The sequence below is a fragment of the Mustela lutreola genome, chromosome 2 (genome assembly GCF_030435805.1).
Source record: "Mustela lutreola isolate mMusLut2 chromosome 2, mMusLut2.pri, whole genome shotgun sequence".
In the NCBI taxonomy this organism is placed as follows: domain Eukaryota; kingdom Metazoa; phylum Chordata; class Mammalia; order Carnivora; family Mustelidae; genus Mustela; species Mustela lutreola.
Window position 1 is genome coordinate 194,917,774 of NC_081291.1, and position 13,125 is coordinate 194,930,898.

The 13,125-nt window shown below is 35.7% G+C and overlaps 1 protein-coding gene across 20 annotated transcripts in view; it reads right to left on the reverse strand.

Annotated features, from left to right (window-relative positions):
• ROBO2 (roundabout guidance receptor 2) overlaps positions 1-13,125 on the reverse strand; it is a 592,813-nt gene that overhangs the window by 518,976 nt on the left and 60,712 nt on the right. For all 20 annotated transcript variants that reach the window (XM_059164449.1, XM_059164448.1, XM_059164451.1 and 17 more), the window contains exon 2: positions 6,598-6,924. In XM_059164449.1, the coding sequence (XP_059020432.1) occupies positions 6,598-6,924 (327 nt within the window). The remainder of the gene's footprint in view (positions 1-6,597; positions 6,925-13,125) is intronic.

Here is a 13,125-nt window from a genome sequence, read left to right on the forward strand (position 1 = left end):
AGCCCCTTTTCACTGTGTTCTCTCAAGCTATTTCCTCTGCATTTGGCATCCCCTGTGTCTCTCTACATGTCCAAATGTCCTCTCCTTATAAGAACACTTGAATTAGGATTCACCCCAATGGCTGCATTTTAACTTACCATTCTAAAGGTTCTAACTCCAAATATAGTCACAGATGGAGGAACTGAGGGTTAGGGCTTCAGAATATAAATCTGGGGGAACACAATTCACCCCATTATTTGGCCCAAATATCTTGGACTATGAACATTTTTCAATTGCTAATCCTTCCTACCCTACCAAAAAAAAAGCCTCTGAATTCTCTGTTAAAATGTGTAGAAACACAAATAGAAGAATCATGAAAAAATCAGTTGCATCTACATTCTTTATGGTCAAAATCTATGACTATCAGTTCCAGATTGACTCACTATCTCTTAGGTATCTAAATGGATAGGTTTGTTTGTATGTTTGTTTTAGGAAAGTCATTGTGTGGTGACTTCAAAGTTAATATAAGTTAAACAGACTACCAACCATATGACTCAGCAATTCTATCCCTAGGTATATACCCAAGAGAATGCCCAAATGACACCATATGTCTATACAAAAATTTGCCCCAGAATGTTCATAGAAGTATTATTCATAACAAAAAGTGGAGATAATCTAAATATACATCAAAAGAGGATAGATAAAAAGTGGTATATCCATTCTATAGAATATTATTCAGCATTATAAAGAAATGAAGTACAGATACATGTTTCAACAAGGATGAGCTCTGAAAACATTATACTAAGGAAAAGTAGCTAATGTCAAAGAACATACACTGTATGATTCCATTTATATGACATGTCCAGACTAGGCAAATGTATAGAGATGGAAAGTAGATGAAATGTTTGCTCAGAGCTGAGGCAGGAGGGTTTGAGAGGAATGGGGATTGACTGCTAATGGGTATAGAGTTTCCTGTAGGAGAGATGAAAATGTTCTAAAATAAATCGTGGTGTGAGTTGGACAACTCTGTGAATATACTAAAATATAATGAATTGCACACTTTCAATGGTAAATTGTATGGTAAGTGAATTGTATCTCAATAAAGCAATTTTTTTACAAAAATTCTCCATGATTTAGCCTTTTTTGAAATTTATTTTGTGTCTTTATGGAGTATAAAGGTAATTTGCCTGGATAACATACATTTACAGCCAAAATAAAAAGGATAAAAGTCACATATTTATTAACTTGGAAATATCAGGGAAACAATTTACCTCGTGTTCATTTTTAATGCCACCTGTGACCTCTATTACTAAAGTCAGTCTACTTCTGTAACCTCTCCTCCTTGTACAGATAAAACATCAATTTCATTTTGGATTTAAAGTAAACAGGATCATTATGTTTGTAGAGTGTTCCATAGCTTTGCTATTCTAGCAATCTGTGACCTATAAATAATGCAAGACCTTTTCCTTCTCTAAATGACTTTCTTGCAGCATGAGTCTTGATAGAAAGGAAGAAAGAGAGAAAGAAACAAAGAGAAAGAGAGAAAGAAAGAGAAAGAAAAAAGAAAGAAAAGAGAGAAAAGAAAAAAAATCACCTCACAGTCATGGAATTCAATCTATTACTAGTTCCTCAATTACATTATGAATCACATCTGTCTTCTCTTTTGTAGTTGCTTTGTAGACCACTTTTTAAATATCTTGCCATTTTATTTTCATCAAAGCAAAATTAAATCACAGCTAAACTGAAAAGTTTTTGTGTTTTGCTTTAGAAGGAAAAAAAAAAAATAGATCGGTTTCTTTGTGACCCCTGACCTTTGAACCACAACCTCCTTGCCACTAAAGCGTTCAGCACCTCATTTAATCTCCCCTCTCCACACTGGTAGAGTGCTGCGAAAAGGAAACAGAAAACATAATCTGGGGACTTCATCAATTTTTCATGAATTTTCATTTAGGCCAGAACCCCCTCTTACCCTGGTCGATAGATCAAGCTGCTGTCATATATTTACCACCTGGGGCTACAGCTGCTATCTCAAGGGGCTGCCACTGACTCAGGCTGTATCACAGGCAGCCACAAAACGTGGAAGGACTCCTGTGCTCCTTCTGTTCCAAACACAGGGAGAACTGGTGTTCCATGAAACCCTATCTGCACCAGCTACGCCTCTGCTCTCTTGGTGGTCTCATCGGAAAACTGCTTATTAACTTCTTCAGTGCCAGGTGTTTGCTAGGGACCCTGGAGTTCTGCTTTCAAATTAGGTGAAAACTGCATTCACCTAAAGACCTTACTTGAGTTCCAGTGATCTGAAAAGTACTTTCTGGATGACTTGTTTTTTGGGAGGCTTTTTGTGCTTTTTTTTTTTTTTTTTCAAACCAAGAGGAAGAAAGCAAATATGAGATAAAGGATTCAACACTCCATAACAAAGGTTGCTCTTGAATATTTTTTTCCCTCTCCTATATTATTATGTTACATAAAACTGAAGTTTTTATTAAAGGAAAACAATAAAGAGAACGTGTACAGTTCGGTAAGGAACAGGCTGACTTTTTTCTATACAATCTGTCAAGACGGACAGTTACCGATAAAATTGCACATTTCATCTGACAGCAGAAACCAAGCCTTTTGAAATTAAAAATGAAAACCAAGGTGAAACAAGGAGAGTCCAAAACTCTCCATATTTTTCATCAATAATCATATTTCACAATAAAAGTTGTAACAAGTTGATTTGCCACTTATCCATACACTTAATCCCCTAGATACCAGAGATCAGTAATTCTCAATTGATTTTGAGCCCCCCAGGGGACATTTGTCAGTGTCCAGAGATATTTTTAGTTATCACAGCTGGGGTTGGGGGGGTCTTTTTGGCAGCTCCTGGGCAAAGGCCAGAGATGCGGCTAAACATCCTACAACACAGAGCACAGCCCTCAACAACCCCAAGAGGCAACAGTGCAGAGACCTGGGATCTTGCTCTAGTTCCCTCATACTCCATTCAGGGCTAGATTCTTGGGAGAGGGGCAGCATTTGCCCCTCTAATCCCACCACTTACTCCTTCTTCAGCTGCTATGCTCTCTTTCCCCTCCTACAGTCCACGGAGTCTTTTTTATTTAACCAAAATGTGGCATTTGCATCACAAAACACTTTTTCTTTCTTAAAATTGTTTCCTTGTGCTTCATGTCACTTCCCTCACCATGGGCCATCACTCTGATGCCTCCTCAGACCCCCCTCAACCAGTACTTCTTTCCTTTGCCCACCGTTAAATATGGGGGTTCCAAGAAACAGGAGTGATCTCAACTCTTATTAACCATTCCTGGCACACAGCCTGCCTGGGCAATCAAGTCTACTTTATCGACTTCCACCACTTTCTTCTCTATGTGGTAAAGACCTTTCTCCTTGGTTCTAGAAGTTCCCTTTTTAATGCAACATGAGATAGTTTTACCTCGATGCCTCATCGGCATGTTAAATAACACAGCCAAAGCTGACTTCACTCTCCTGTTCCTATTAGTTATTTCTTTTAGACCTGCCATCCCTATGGGGGTAGCACTATATACCTAGTCACTCAGTGGGAAACAAAAAACAAACAAACAAACAAACAAACAAAAAATCAAACACTGGTAATCATTCATTATCCCCTAAATCCCTAAGCGGACCATAAAGCAATATGGTTTATAATTTCTAAATCTGATTCAAACTATTTCCTTCTTTCAATCTTCACTGCTAGTTTCAGTTCAAAATCTAAAATATGCTCTTTTCATTTGACAGCTTCTTAACTCGTCTCTGACTTCAAACATCATCCCCTTAACCCGGTCTTCAATTCTCTTTCAAAGGCTCCTTTTACATAACAACAACAACAAAAAATCTACTTTTCCAACTTATGTTGCCCACCTACCTTATATCAAGCTATCTACAGTTCTCCAAATACACAGCGTCGCTAGACTTCCATTCTTTCCTTTACTTAATAAACAGTGACATGTCATGACTGAGCTTTTATGCTGATTGTTCTAAATTATGAAAGCCAAACATTGATCAAATCTATAGCTATTCTTCTATCATTTTATAAAAAAAAAATACTTTAGTAACAAATAATACTGAAAAAGCACAGTGCTTCCTCCCAAGTTTCCATATTAATACATTTTATGAAACACTTAAGGGAAAAGAGATGACGGATGATCTAATGTGAAAGAGATGAGTAGCATATAAATGGGTATTATTTGATCTTGTGTTGCCTCAAACGGCATGAACTGTTGACAGGGCATTAGAAGAAAGAATTTTATTCACTAGCTAAATCCAATTTAGAAGCTTTCTTGTTTTCCTCTCTAGGTCAAAAGTATTTTTAGCATTTCTCAAAGCTCATTGATTTAAAAATAAAAAGTGCTACTGTCATATTACCAAGGAAAAAAATCATGGTTTAAATTTTTCCTCCTAAAACAGTTTGATTCATTATTAATGATGCAATTAGGAAAGAGAGCAATCTTCAGATTAAATAAAAACACAAGATGTATGTATGCTGGGAAGAATTTTTAAAAAGTTAAGTTTCAGGGAAAAAAGTGTTTATAGATGCCCAACAATAAAATGAGTGGCCAGGTTAGGTAAACTTCAACATGGAGAAGGAAAGTTAGTTGAGAATTAAAAATAGATACCTGTTGCTGAGTAGATAAAGTAGACACTTTAAAAAAAGTTTTGATTTAAAAATTTTAATTTTTAGATGAAATTTTAGACCAAATATCATTTAGAATTTCATTTTCCTAATATGGCACAATTCCCTAAAACTAAAATTAAAAGAATCAGAATCTGGTCTTCAAATCCCCATTAATTTATAGCCTGAGTCTTCATCACTTAACCATCATGGGTTTCATATTATCTATAAAGTGGGAGAATGATGCCTGTTATATTTACTACAAAGGGATTCAGTGGCGGTGGGGGGCGGGGAATCAATGGAATTTGATATTGACATATTTCAGTATGTTTGAAAATTTCCAGGAATAAGATATTTCAGAATAAAAATAGAAGAGTTAGGAATATTGATGTTTGAGCTTCTGTGTGTGTATTTCAAATCTCACTAAACTGCATTTAATTTGACTGCTTTTTTGAACTAAGTTATAAAAATGAAATTACCTGGTGCCTTGAGCAAAATCACATTGCTAGCTAAGGCTCTAATGCTCTTCTCTCAAACTACTTCACAAAATAAATTTGGGTTTTAGGATTCTTCTAGTCTTTTCCTATTGGATTTACACATTTTAAGCATTAGTAGGTTTTAGATTTCCTGGTACAAACCATAAATCAGAAGACCAGACACTTGAGAATAAAAGCTTTCACTGAAGTAGATGAAGAAGAAACAGTATGACTGCTTACTAAAAGATGATTTCCTATGTAAAGTCGATAAATCTCTGAGAATCACAATACACATATACACATGTTTGATAATTTATGTGATTGTAGTGTGATATCATGTAGCCTGCGGGTACAAAGTACCAAGTTTAATTACCAACATGAAACCATGAGCTATTATTTAACAATCTGCTTCCAACTATATAAATAAGACCTACGCATCTTGAAATAGCTCAATTTTCTTATCTATGAAAACCTACTGGTACAACCAGAAAGTTGAAAAGTACGAATTTTTTTTATGCCCAATTGTTGCCATGTTATTAATGATCAATTCCAGATAAAATCTTTCCACAGAATAAATCATATCAAAAATTTATGGTACTGTTTAAATTAGGACACCAAATCCTAATCTGTAAGACACCCCAAAAATCTTTCATATATTTTAATTTGTTCTGAAAAACGATGAAGTTATGAAGTTAATGTTCAAATAGATGCAAAGCACTGATATCTTGATTTACTAGTGCTATTTGGGCTATCTGATGAACAAATAAATATATTTTTTTAAATCCCAAAGGCAGGACAAGCCCTTAACTATTGATGATTGCCAAGACTGAGCAAGGCCCTTCCATGTATGAACATTTGGTCCCAACAAAAATTAGATCTCTTCTTTTGATGAATTTCATTGATAGAAAAAAATATCTAAATATAGTTGCTTGTTTCTATATTCTTCCCACATGCCTATGGTAATGATTCCTGAATTCAGACTGGAAGTAAAAGAGTTAATATAACCAAGGGAGTATATTTTTTTTAAAGGTGTCTGATAAAAATTAGACTTAGAAATATTTATATAAATATATATACAAATATATGTATATATATATGTGCAATATGTAACAGTTATATATACATACATAAATAAAATAGGTACAATACTGAATTTATGCTCATTATTTGATCCCATGTTACATTTAAGTTTTCATTTTAACATAGCTGACTTTAATACTTGATTATATCTTTCATCAATAATTCAAATTTTAAATATGACCAGCAACATCATCGCTTTGCTTTAACGTAAAAATATAATTTCCACCTTGCTTCAACAGAAATAAATTTATTGCGACACCATGGCTTGACATTATTTTGACCAGCTTTGCTTTAGAGAAGGCAAAGTCTCCTTACCCATGGCATGCTGGCTGTTTTCTTCTTTAGGTATTAAGTACCCATGGGGACAAATCAAACCTTGCTAAAAATAAATCCAAGTAAAAGTCCATGCTGTTCACGAAATTCGTTATGTTTACTTACATGCCACTTCCAGAGATGCATTTCGACTCACTGCTTCACCGAGATAGTTCCTGGCAACACAGACGTAGCTTCCTTCATCGGGTTTGCTTCTGCGCCCGTGTACGATGCGCAAGAAAAATAAGGACCCGCTGGGCAGCAGCATCCTGTGAGAGCGGGGGTCATCCTTGTCAGTCTCCACCCGCTCACCGTCCTTGTACCACTCGATGGTGGGCGTTGGCCGGCCCTCTGCCTTACAGTTCAAAGTGGTGGGCTCCCCCTTAGAGACAATGACATCTGAAGGGTGCTCCACAATCCGCGGGGGGAAGTCTTCCTGGCGAAGACGAGATCCTACAAAACAGGACAGAATGAAGACAAGTGTTAACATTTTCTTATCCAGGGCACCTGAGTGGCTCAGTTGGTTAAGCAACTGCCTTAGGCTCAGGACATGATGGTGGAGTTCCAGGATCAAGTCCCTCATTGAGCTCCCTGTTCGGCATGGAGTCTGCTTCTCCCTCTGGTCCTTCCCCTTCTTGTTTCTCTCTTTCTCAAATAAATAAATAAAATATTTAAAAAAAAATTTTTTTTCTTCTGACGCCTGGGTGGCTTCGTGGGTTAAGCCTCTGCCTTTGGCTCAGGTCATGATTTCAGGGTCCTGGGATCGAGCCCCGCATTAGGGTCTCTGCTCAGTGGGGAGCCTGCTCCCCCCTCTCCCACACTGCCTGTCTCTTTGCCTACTTGTGATCTCTCTCTCTCTATCAAATATATAAATAAATAAATAAAATCTTAAAAAAATTTTTTTCTTATCTATAGCTTTTGTCTCTTAGGTTGACATTGGTGAAATTAAACTCTTCAATTATTCAAAATGTACTTGTTACTATATTTTTTCATTTTTCATACTTTTGTTCTTGATGCATCTCCTAAGTCATCCCAAGTCCTTTGTGGAATGTGATAATAAAGCAATAAATTAATAGTTTCATTCAAATGAGTTAGGTTTAAATGTTCCATAAATTGACGCAAGGAAAAGTAAAAGAGAGTATGACCTTTTCTTTCGGGTACTAAAATGAGCAAGATTAATTCGTCCTCAAACAATTACTATCTACTGGGGAACAAAGCCAAATGGACAAGTACCCAGAATACACAATGTGGTGTGTATCATACTGGCATTGTGTCATCAGACTTCATATAAAAAGAAACCCACAAACTATGTACAAATATTCACTCAACTTAACAGATGAGGAAGCAGCTTAGGAAATAACATTAATTGCCCAGAGAGGTAGAAGAAATAAGCAGTTGAGGCAGGATTTGAACCCAGGGACATCTGACTGAGGAATTCAAGCATAAATCATTATGTGAAAGTAAAATAAATGTTCCTTGGAGGTCTGAGAAATGCACTATAGAAAGAAAGTGGAGAAAAAACTATTAACCCTCACTAGAGTGTAATGAGGCCTTCCCTGAAAAGACATCATTTAAGTGGAGAGGTGAAGAATAAAACCATGCAAATAAAGGGAAAAGACATTCAGATTGAAGAAACAACCTGAGATCACGAGAGGACATGCATGATACATTTCATAATCAGGGAGGAAGTTGATATGACAGGTGGAGGTGAAAAGTGCCCTTGGCAATCCAGATAAACGGGTTTTAAACACCATGCAAAGGATTGTGATCATCATTCTATATGGCTAACAGATTTTGAGAGGGCAGTGATAGGACTATCCGTGTATTAGAAAGGTATTTTTGGTGTGCAGTGTAAAAGATAAAGAGCCACGGGGGCAAAAGAACAGGTCAAAGTTACTTAATTATTCCAGAGGACAATAAAAAGAACCTGACTTTGAGAAATGATGCTGAGAGTAGAAAAAAAGAGAAAGATACAAGGCATAGCATAAAATAACCCTTGACAGAATTTGGTATGTCACCATATAGTAAGGAAGAGTGATGGGCACCAGGACTTCCTTTCGAGTGCAATGAGAGTGGAGCCATTAAAGGGTAGAAAAAATAGGAAGGGAAGAACCTGTTGGTATTTTAAGATGAAAAATCTGCATGATGTGTCATTTTGAACATTTTTAGTTTATGAGGTGTCACAGGTCGTTATTTGTGAAAGGGTCTTAGCAGCTCCTGCTCATAAATCTAAAGGAGATGGTGAGAGAAATAACCATGTCTGAGGACAGAATGATAGTCTAGATACAAGCTTTAACATTTTCCAACCAGTCATCTAGTAGAACCACATTTCAGCTCAATAAATAGAAGTAATATTTACTCCTCAATGTTATTCCACTTTATTTTCACTATTAATTAAAAATGCACATTTTTAATTTAATAAAGGGTATTTAATTATAGTGAATGAACCTTTTCTTTTCTGAGGAAGATTAATTTTAAAGGTTGCTGAATATTATGTGTTATCTCATCAGATCCAAGAAGGAACTTAAATATATTCCAAGTGCAGAGTACCTAAAGCCAAAGAGTAATTTACAATACATAGGTCAGAATTTTTTTTTTTAAGTACTAAAGAAACCCAAAGCATTTAAATATGAACAGGTAACCACACTATGCATCACAACAATAAAGAAAGTTATACTTTGAAAGTACTGGGTCCCTAAAGCAAATCAGGACTCTAAAGAACATAAAGAGTAAGATTTATTTTTAAAAGAAATGAATTTAAAAAAGATCTCAAACCATTTAAATGTGAATGGCTAATCACAGTTTGCAAACCAGTAACATATTCCCAGGTATAATGGTCTGGACACAGAGCCACAGAATCTGATTCTAAAATGGAACAAGAGTTTAATCTCACTTTTCATGTAACAGGCATATAGGCTATAATCACTTTGTTTAGATACCTTTCTAGTTCTTCTCTAATTTCCCACATGCATTTATCCACAGCTCTGCTATGTCAAAGTTGTTCTATTATTAAAACTAAGCAAGTCAACCATCCATGTTAGTAAAGTGCTATTTACTTTATCAAATTGTTCCCCACCTTATTAGGCAGTTGGCCCAGAGATGGCCTGCAGAGGACCTGAAATACACTAACATTTATTAATGAATATAAAATAATTGACTTATAAAAGGAAAGACAGCAGAGTATCTAAACTGCTTAGCAATAAGATCTAGCAACCAGCATGTCTAGAATTTCACCCATTTATCACTACAACATATGTAAACCTATTCTAGTGTGTCTCATTTGGATATTCTTTTAATCGTTTTATTCCCACTGTTATAAAAACTTCAAAAGGACACATACAATCTAGAAGAAAGAGGTAAAACTATTGATTAGAAGAAATTATAGGAGCCAATTTTTCATGACCTTGACTTAAGCAAAACTCTCTTGGGCACCAAAAGCACACACCACAAATGAAATAATGAATAACTTTGGTTCATTGGATTTAAATATTTGTGCTTGAGGAAAAAAAAAATCAAAAGAATGAAAAGACAATCCACAGAATCAGAAAAAAAATTTGCAAGTCATATGTCTGAGGACTCTTAGATCTAGAATATATAAAGAACTCTTATAGCTCAATAAAAATACAAATTACTAAATTTTAAAATGAGCAAAGGATGTGAATAAACATGTATGCAAAAAGCCAGACAAATGGCCAGTAAGTCAAGAAAACATTCTTGACATCATTAGTTACCAGGGAAATGCAAATTAAAATCTCAGTGACATACATTTCACACCCAGAAGAATGACAATCCTAAAAAAAAAAAAAAAAAAAAAGTAAAATAACAAGTATTTTTGTGGGGAGAGGGATGTGGAAAATTTGAGAGCCTCGAACATTGCTGATAGGAATGTAAAATGGTGCAGGTGCAACCACTTTGGAAAATATTCTGGATTTTCTTAGACATGTTTTGGAATAAACAGATGACCGAGCAATTCAATGGCTATGTACACATACTCAAGAGAAAGGAAACTTTATAGCCACACAAAAACTTGTACTTGAATGTAATGCAATGTTTGTGATAGCATTATTCATAATAACAAAAAAAAAAAAGGAAAGAACTCAAATGTCTATCAACTGATGAACAGATGAATACATGTTGCATATCCACATAATGGAGTACTACTCGGCAATAAAAACAAACAAAAACAAAAACAAAAAAACAGAAACAAAAACAAAAACACCGAAGTCCTTATACGCACTACAGCATGAAGCTTGAAAACATTATAGAAGAAGCTAATCAGAAAAGGCTGCTATTTATACCATTTATATGAAATGTCCAGAAGAGGCAAATTCAGAGAGACAGAATGTAGGTTTGCCATTATCGAGGGTGGGGGATAGGGATTGGATGTGAAGGGGTCTAGGGTATCTTTAGCAGGTGATGAAAATATTCTAAAATTGCTTATGGTGATGGTTGTACAACTCACGAAAATAATAAAACACTTGTATTGCACATATTAAGTGGGTGAATTGTGTAGCATGTGAATCATATTTCAATAAAGTCATGGGTAAGGTGCTATGAATAAATTTATTATAAGGAGTAAGAATCCATGTTCACTCATATCAACAGCTAGGTTATTTTCTTCACTTATAATTCTTGGTTTTAAATATAATTATTAGGGCAGCAATAGCCAATAGGGCAGGCATCAAATAAAGCTGAAATGTGCCACTATACAGATGTATATATAAACAGAGACAGACATGGAGACACATCTAAATTTTAAGATGCTATTAAAAATGAGTGGATTAATTCTGTACTCCCGTAAATCCAGACATTACACAATATAGCAGTGACCTTGAGATGGATAAGTTTTAGGTAGGTTATGAATTCTTCAGAATTGTGTAAAAATGGGCATTCTTGTGTGGGAAGGACAGGAGAGATGTGAGGAGGACCATAGCTTTCATCAAATTTGCGAAGAGATCTGGATCTTTTAAAATTAGGAAGGCCCACTAAACTACCAGGTATTCTGCACTACTGGGCCATGACCCCATTATTTCATTAAAACAAAACAAAACAAAACAAAAACAAAGACTAGAGTTGTCAGCTAAACTCACTGGCGATTCAAAACTGACCAGTAGAGGGGGCTGTACATTACAGGAAGGACCCTGAAACTGTTTAACCAAGACTTTGACCTACTAAGGCATCTGGGAACTACAGGACCCCCAGCCCAACTCCAGACCTATCCAATCAAAATCTGCATTTTTTTTTAATTTTTTATTTTTTAATAAACATATATTTTTATCCCCAGGGGTACAGGTCTGTGAATCACCAGGTTTACACACTTCACAGCACTCACCAAAGCACATACCCTCCCCAATGTCCATAATCCCACCCCCTTCTCCCAACCCCCTCCCCCCAGCAACCCTCAGTTTGTTTTGTGAGATTAAGAGTCACTTATGGTTTGTCTCCCTCCCAATTCTCAATGAAACAAAATCTGCATTTTAACAAAAACCTACTCCTACCCCCTCTCAGGGATGCCTACGCACATAAAGTTAGAGAAGCCACGCTCTAACCAATTTTTGTATGGCCCTCAGCTAAGACTGTTTTTTCATTTTTGTGTTGTTAGAAGACAGACGAGGAGGTTTAAATGCTGGGAATATCTGCTGACACTTTATGGAAAAAGTCTGCCAATCCTGCTTTAGAGTACCTGTTTGTCACTTTCCACTAATAACTCTAGCTTTTTCACTTATATTTCTTTTGTATAGGATCATAAAAATGTAAACTCCAGATTTTAGATTGGAAAAAACAAACAAAACTTTGACTGTAGTGTTAATATAGCTTATGTAGTTACTCAGGGTCCTTATACGAACAGATAAGCTAAACATAGATAAAATCTATGTTTATCTATGTAAGATTTATCTGAGAGTCTAACCCTACTTGTGGCTGATAACAAGTCTAGATATCTTCGTATATCTCAATTATTAATTAGGCAACCACATAGTCAAGTTTTAATTGAAAGCATTTTATCCAACTGTCCTTATCTTAAAAAAAAAAAAAAATGGATCTTAGTCATGGAGTCTTAAAGATGAACATCCCAATTTTGATAGTTACTAACCAAGAAAGTAAGGTATAAATCAGTCAATTGACCTGTTAATAATTAAATAGCTAAAAGAAGCAGAGTTCCAACTTAGGACCTTTAATCTGATATGTGCAGGCATTTATAAACTCGATGTAGGAGGAAGTAAAGAATACACATTACAACTACCTTAATTCCAAAACCCTCTTCTGTGGATGACTACAATAAAATGAATCAGACAGATGCCTGTAGTCATAATAGAACATCTTCTTTGATTTTCCAAATGTGCTTCTCAGCCTACCTGCATCAGAATTACCTGGGATATTTCCTTAAAATGTGATTCTTGGTCCCCACAGTGAACAGGAAGTATCAGAAGTTACAAGTGAAAGGGGTCTAAGATGCTCCATTTTGGCAAACTCACCAGAAGGTCATGCACTTGGGCTTGGGCTAGACCTGGTCAGTCTAGAAGGTGACACACTTAGACCTGGCTAAATGCAAGCATTCCACAAAAACATTCAATTAGTCAGCTACATGCAGAAGCATCTTTGAATAAGGTACTAAGCACCCTAATTTACAAAACAGATTATTTCTGCTTCTCAGAG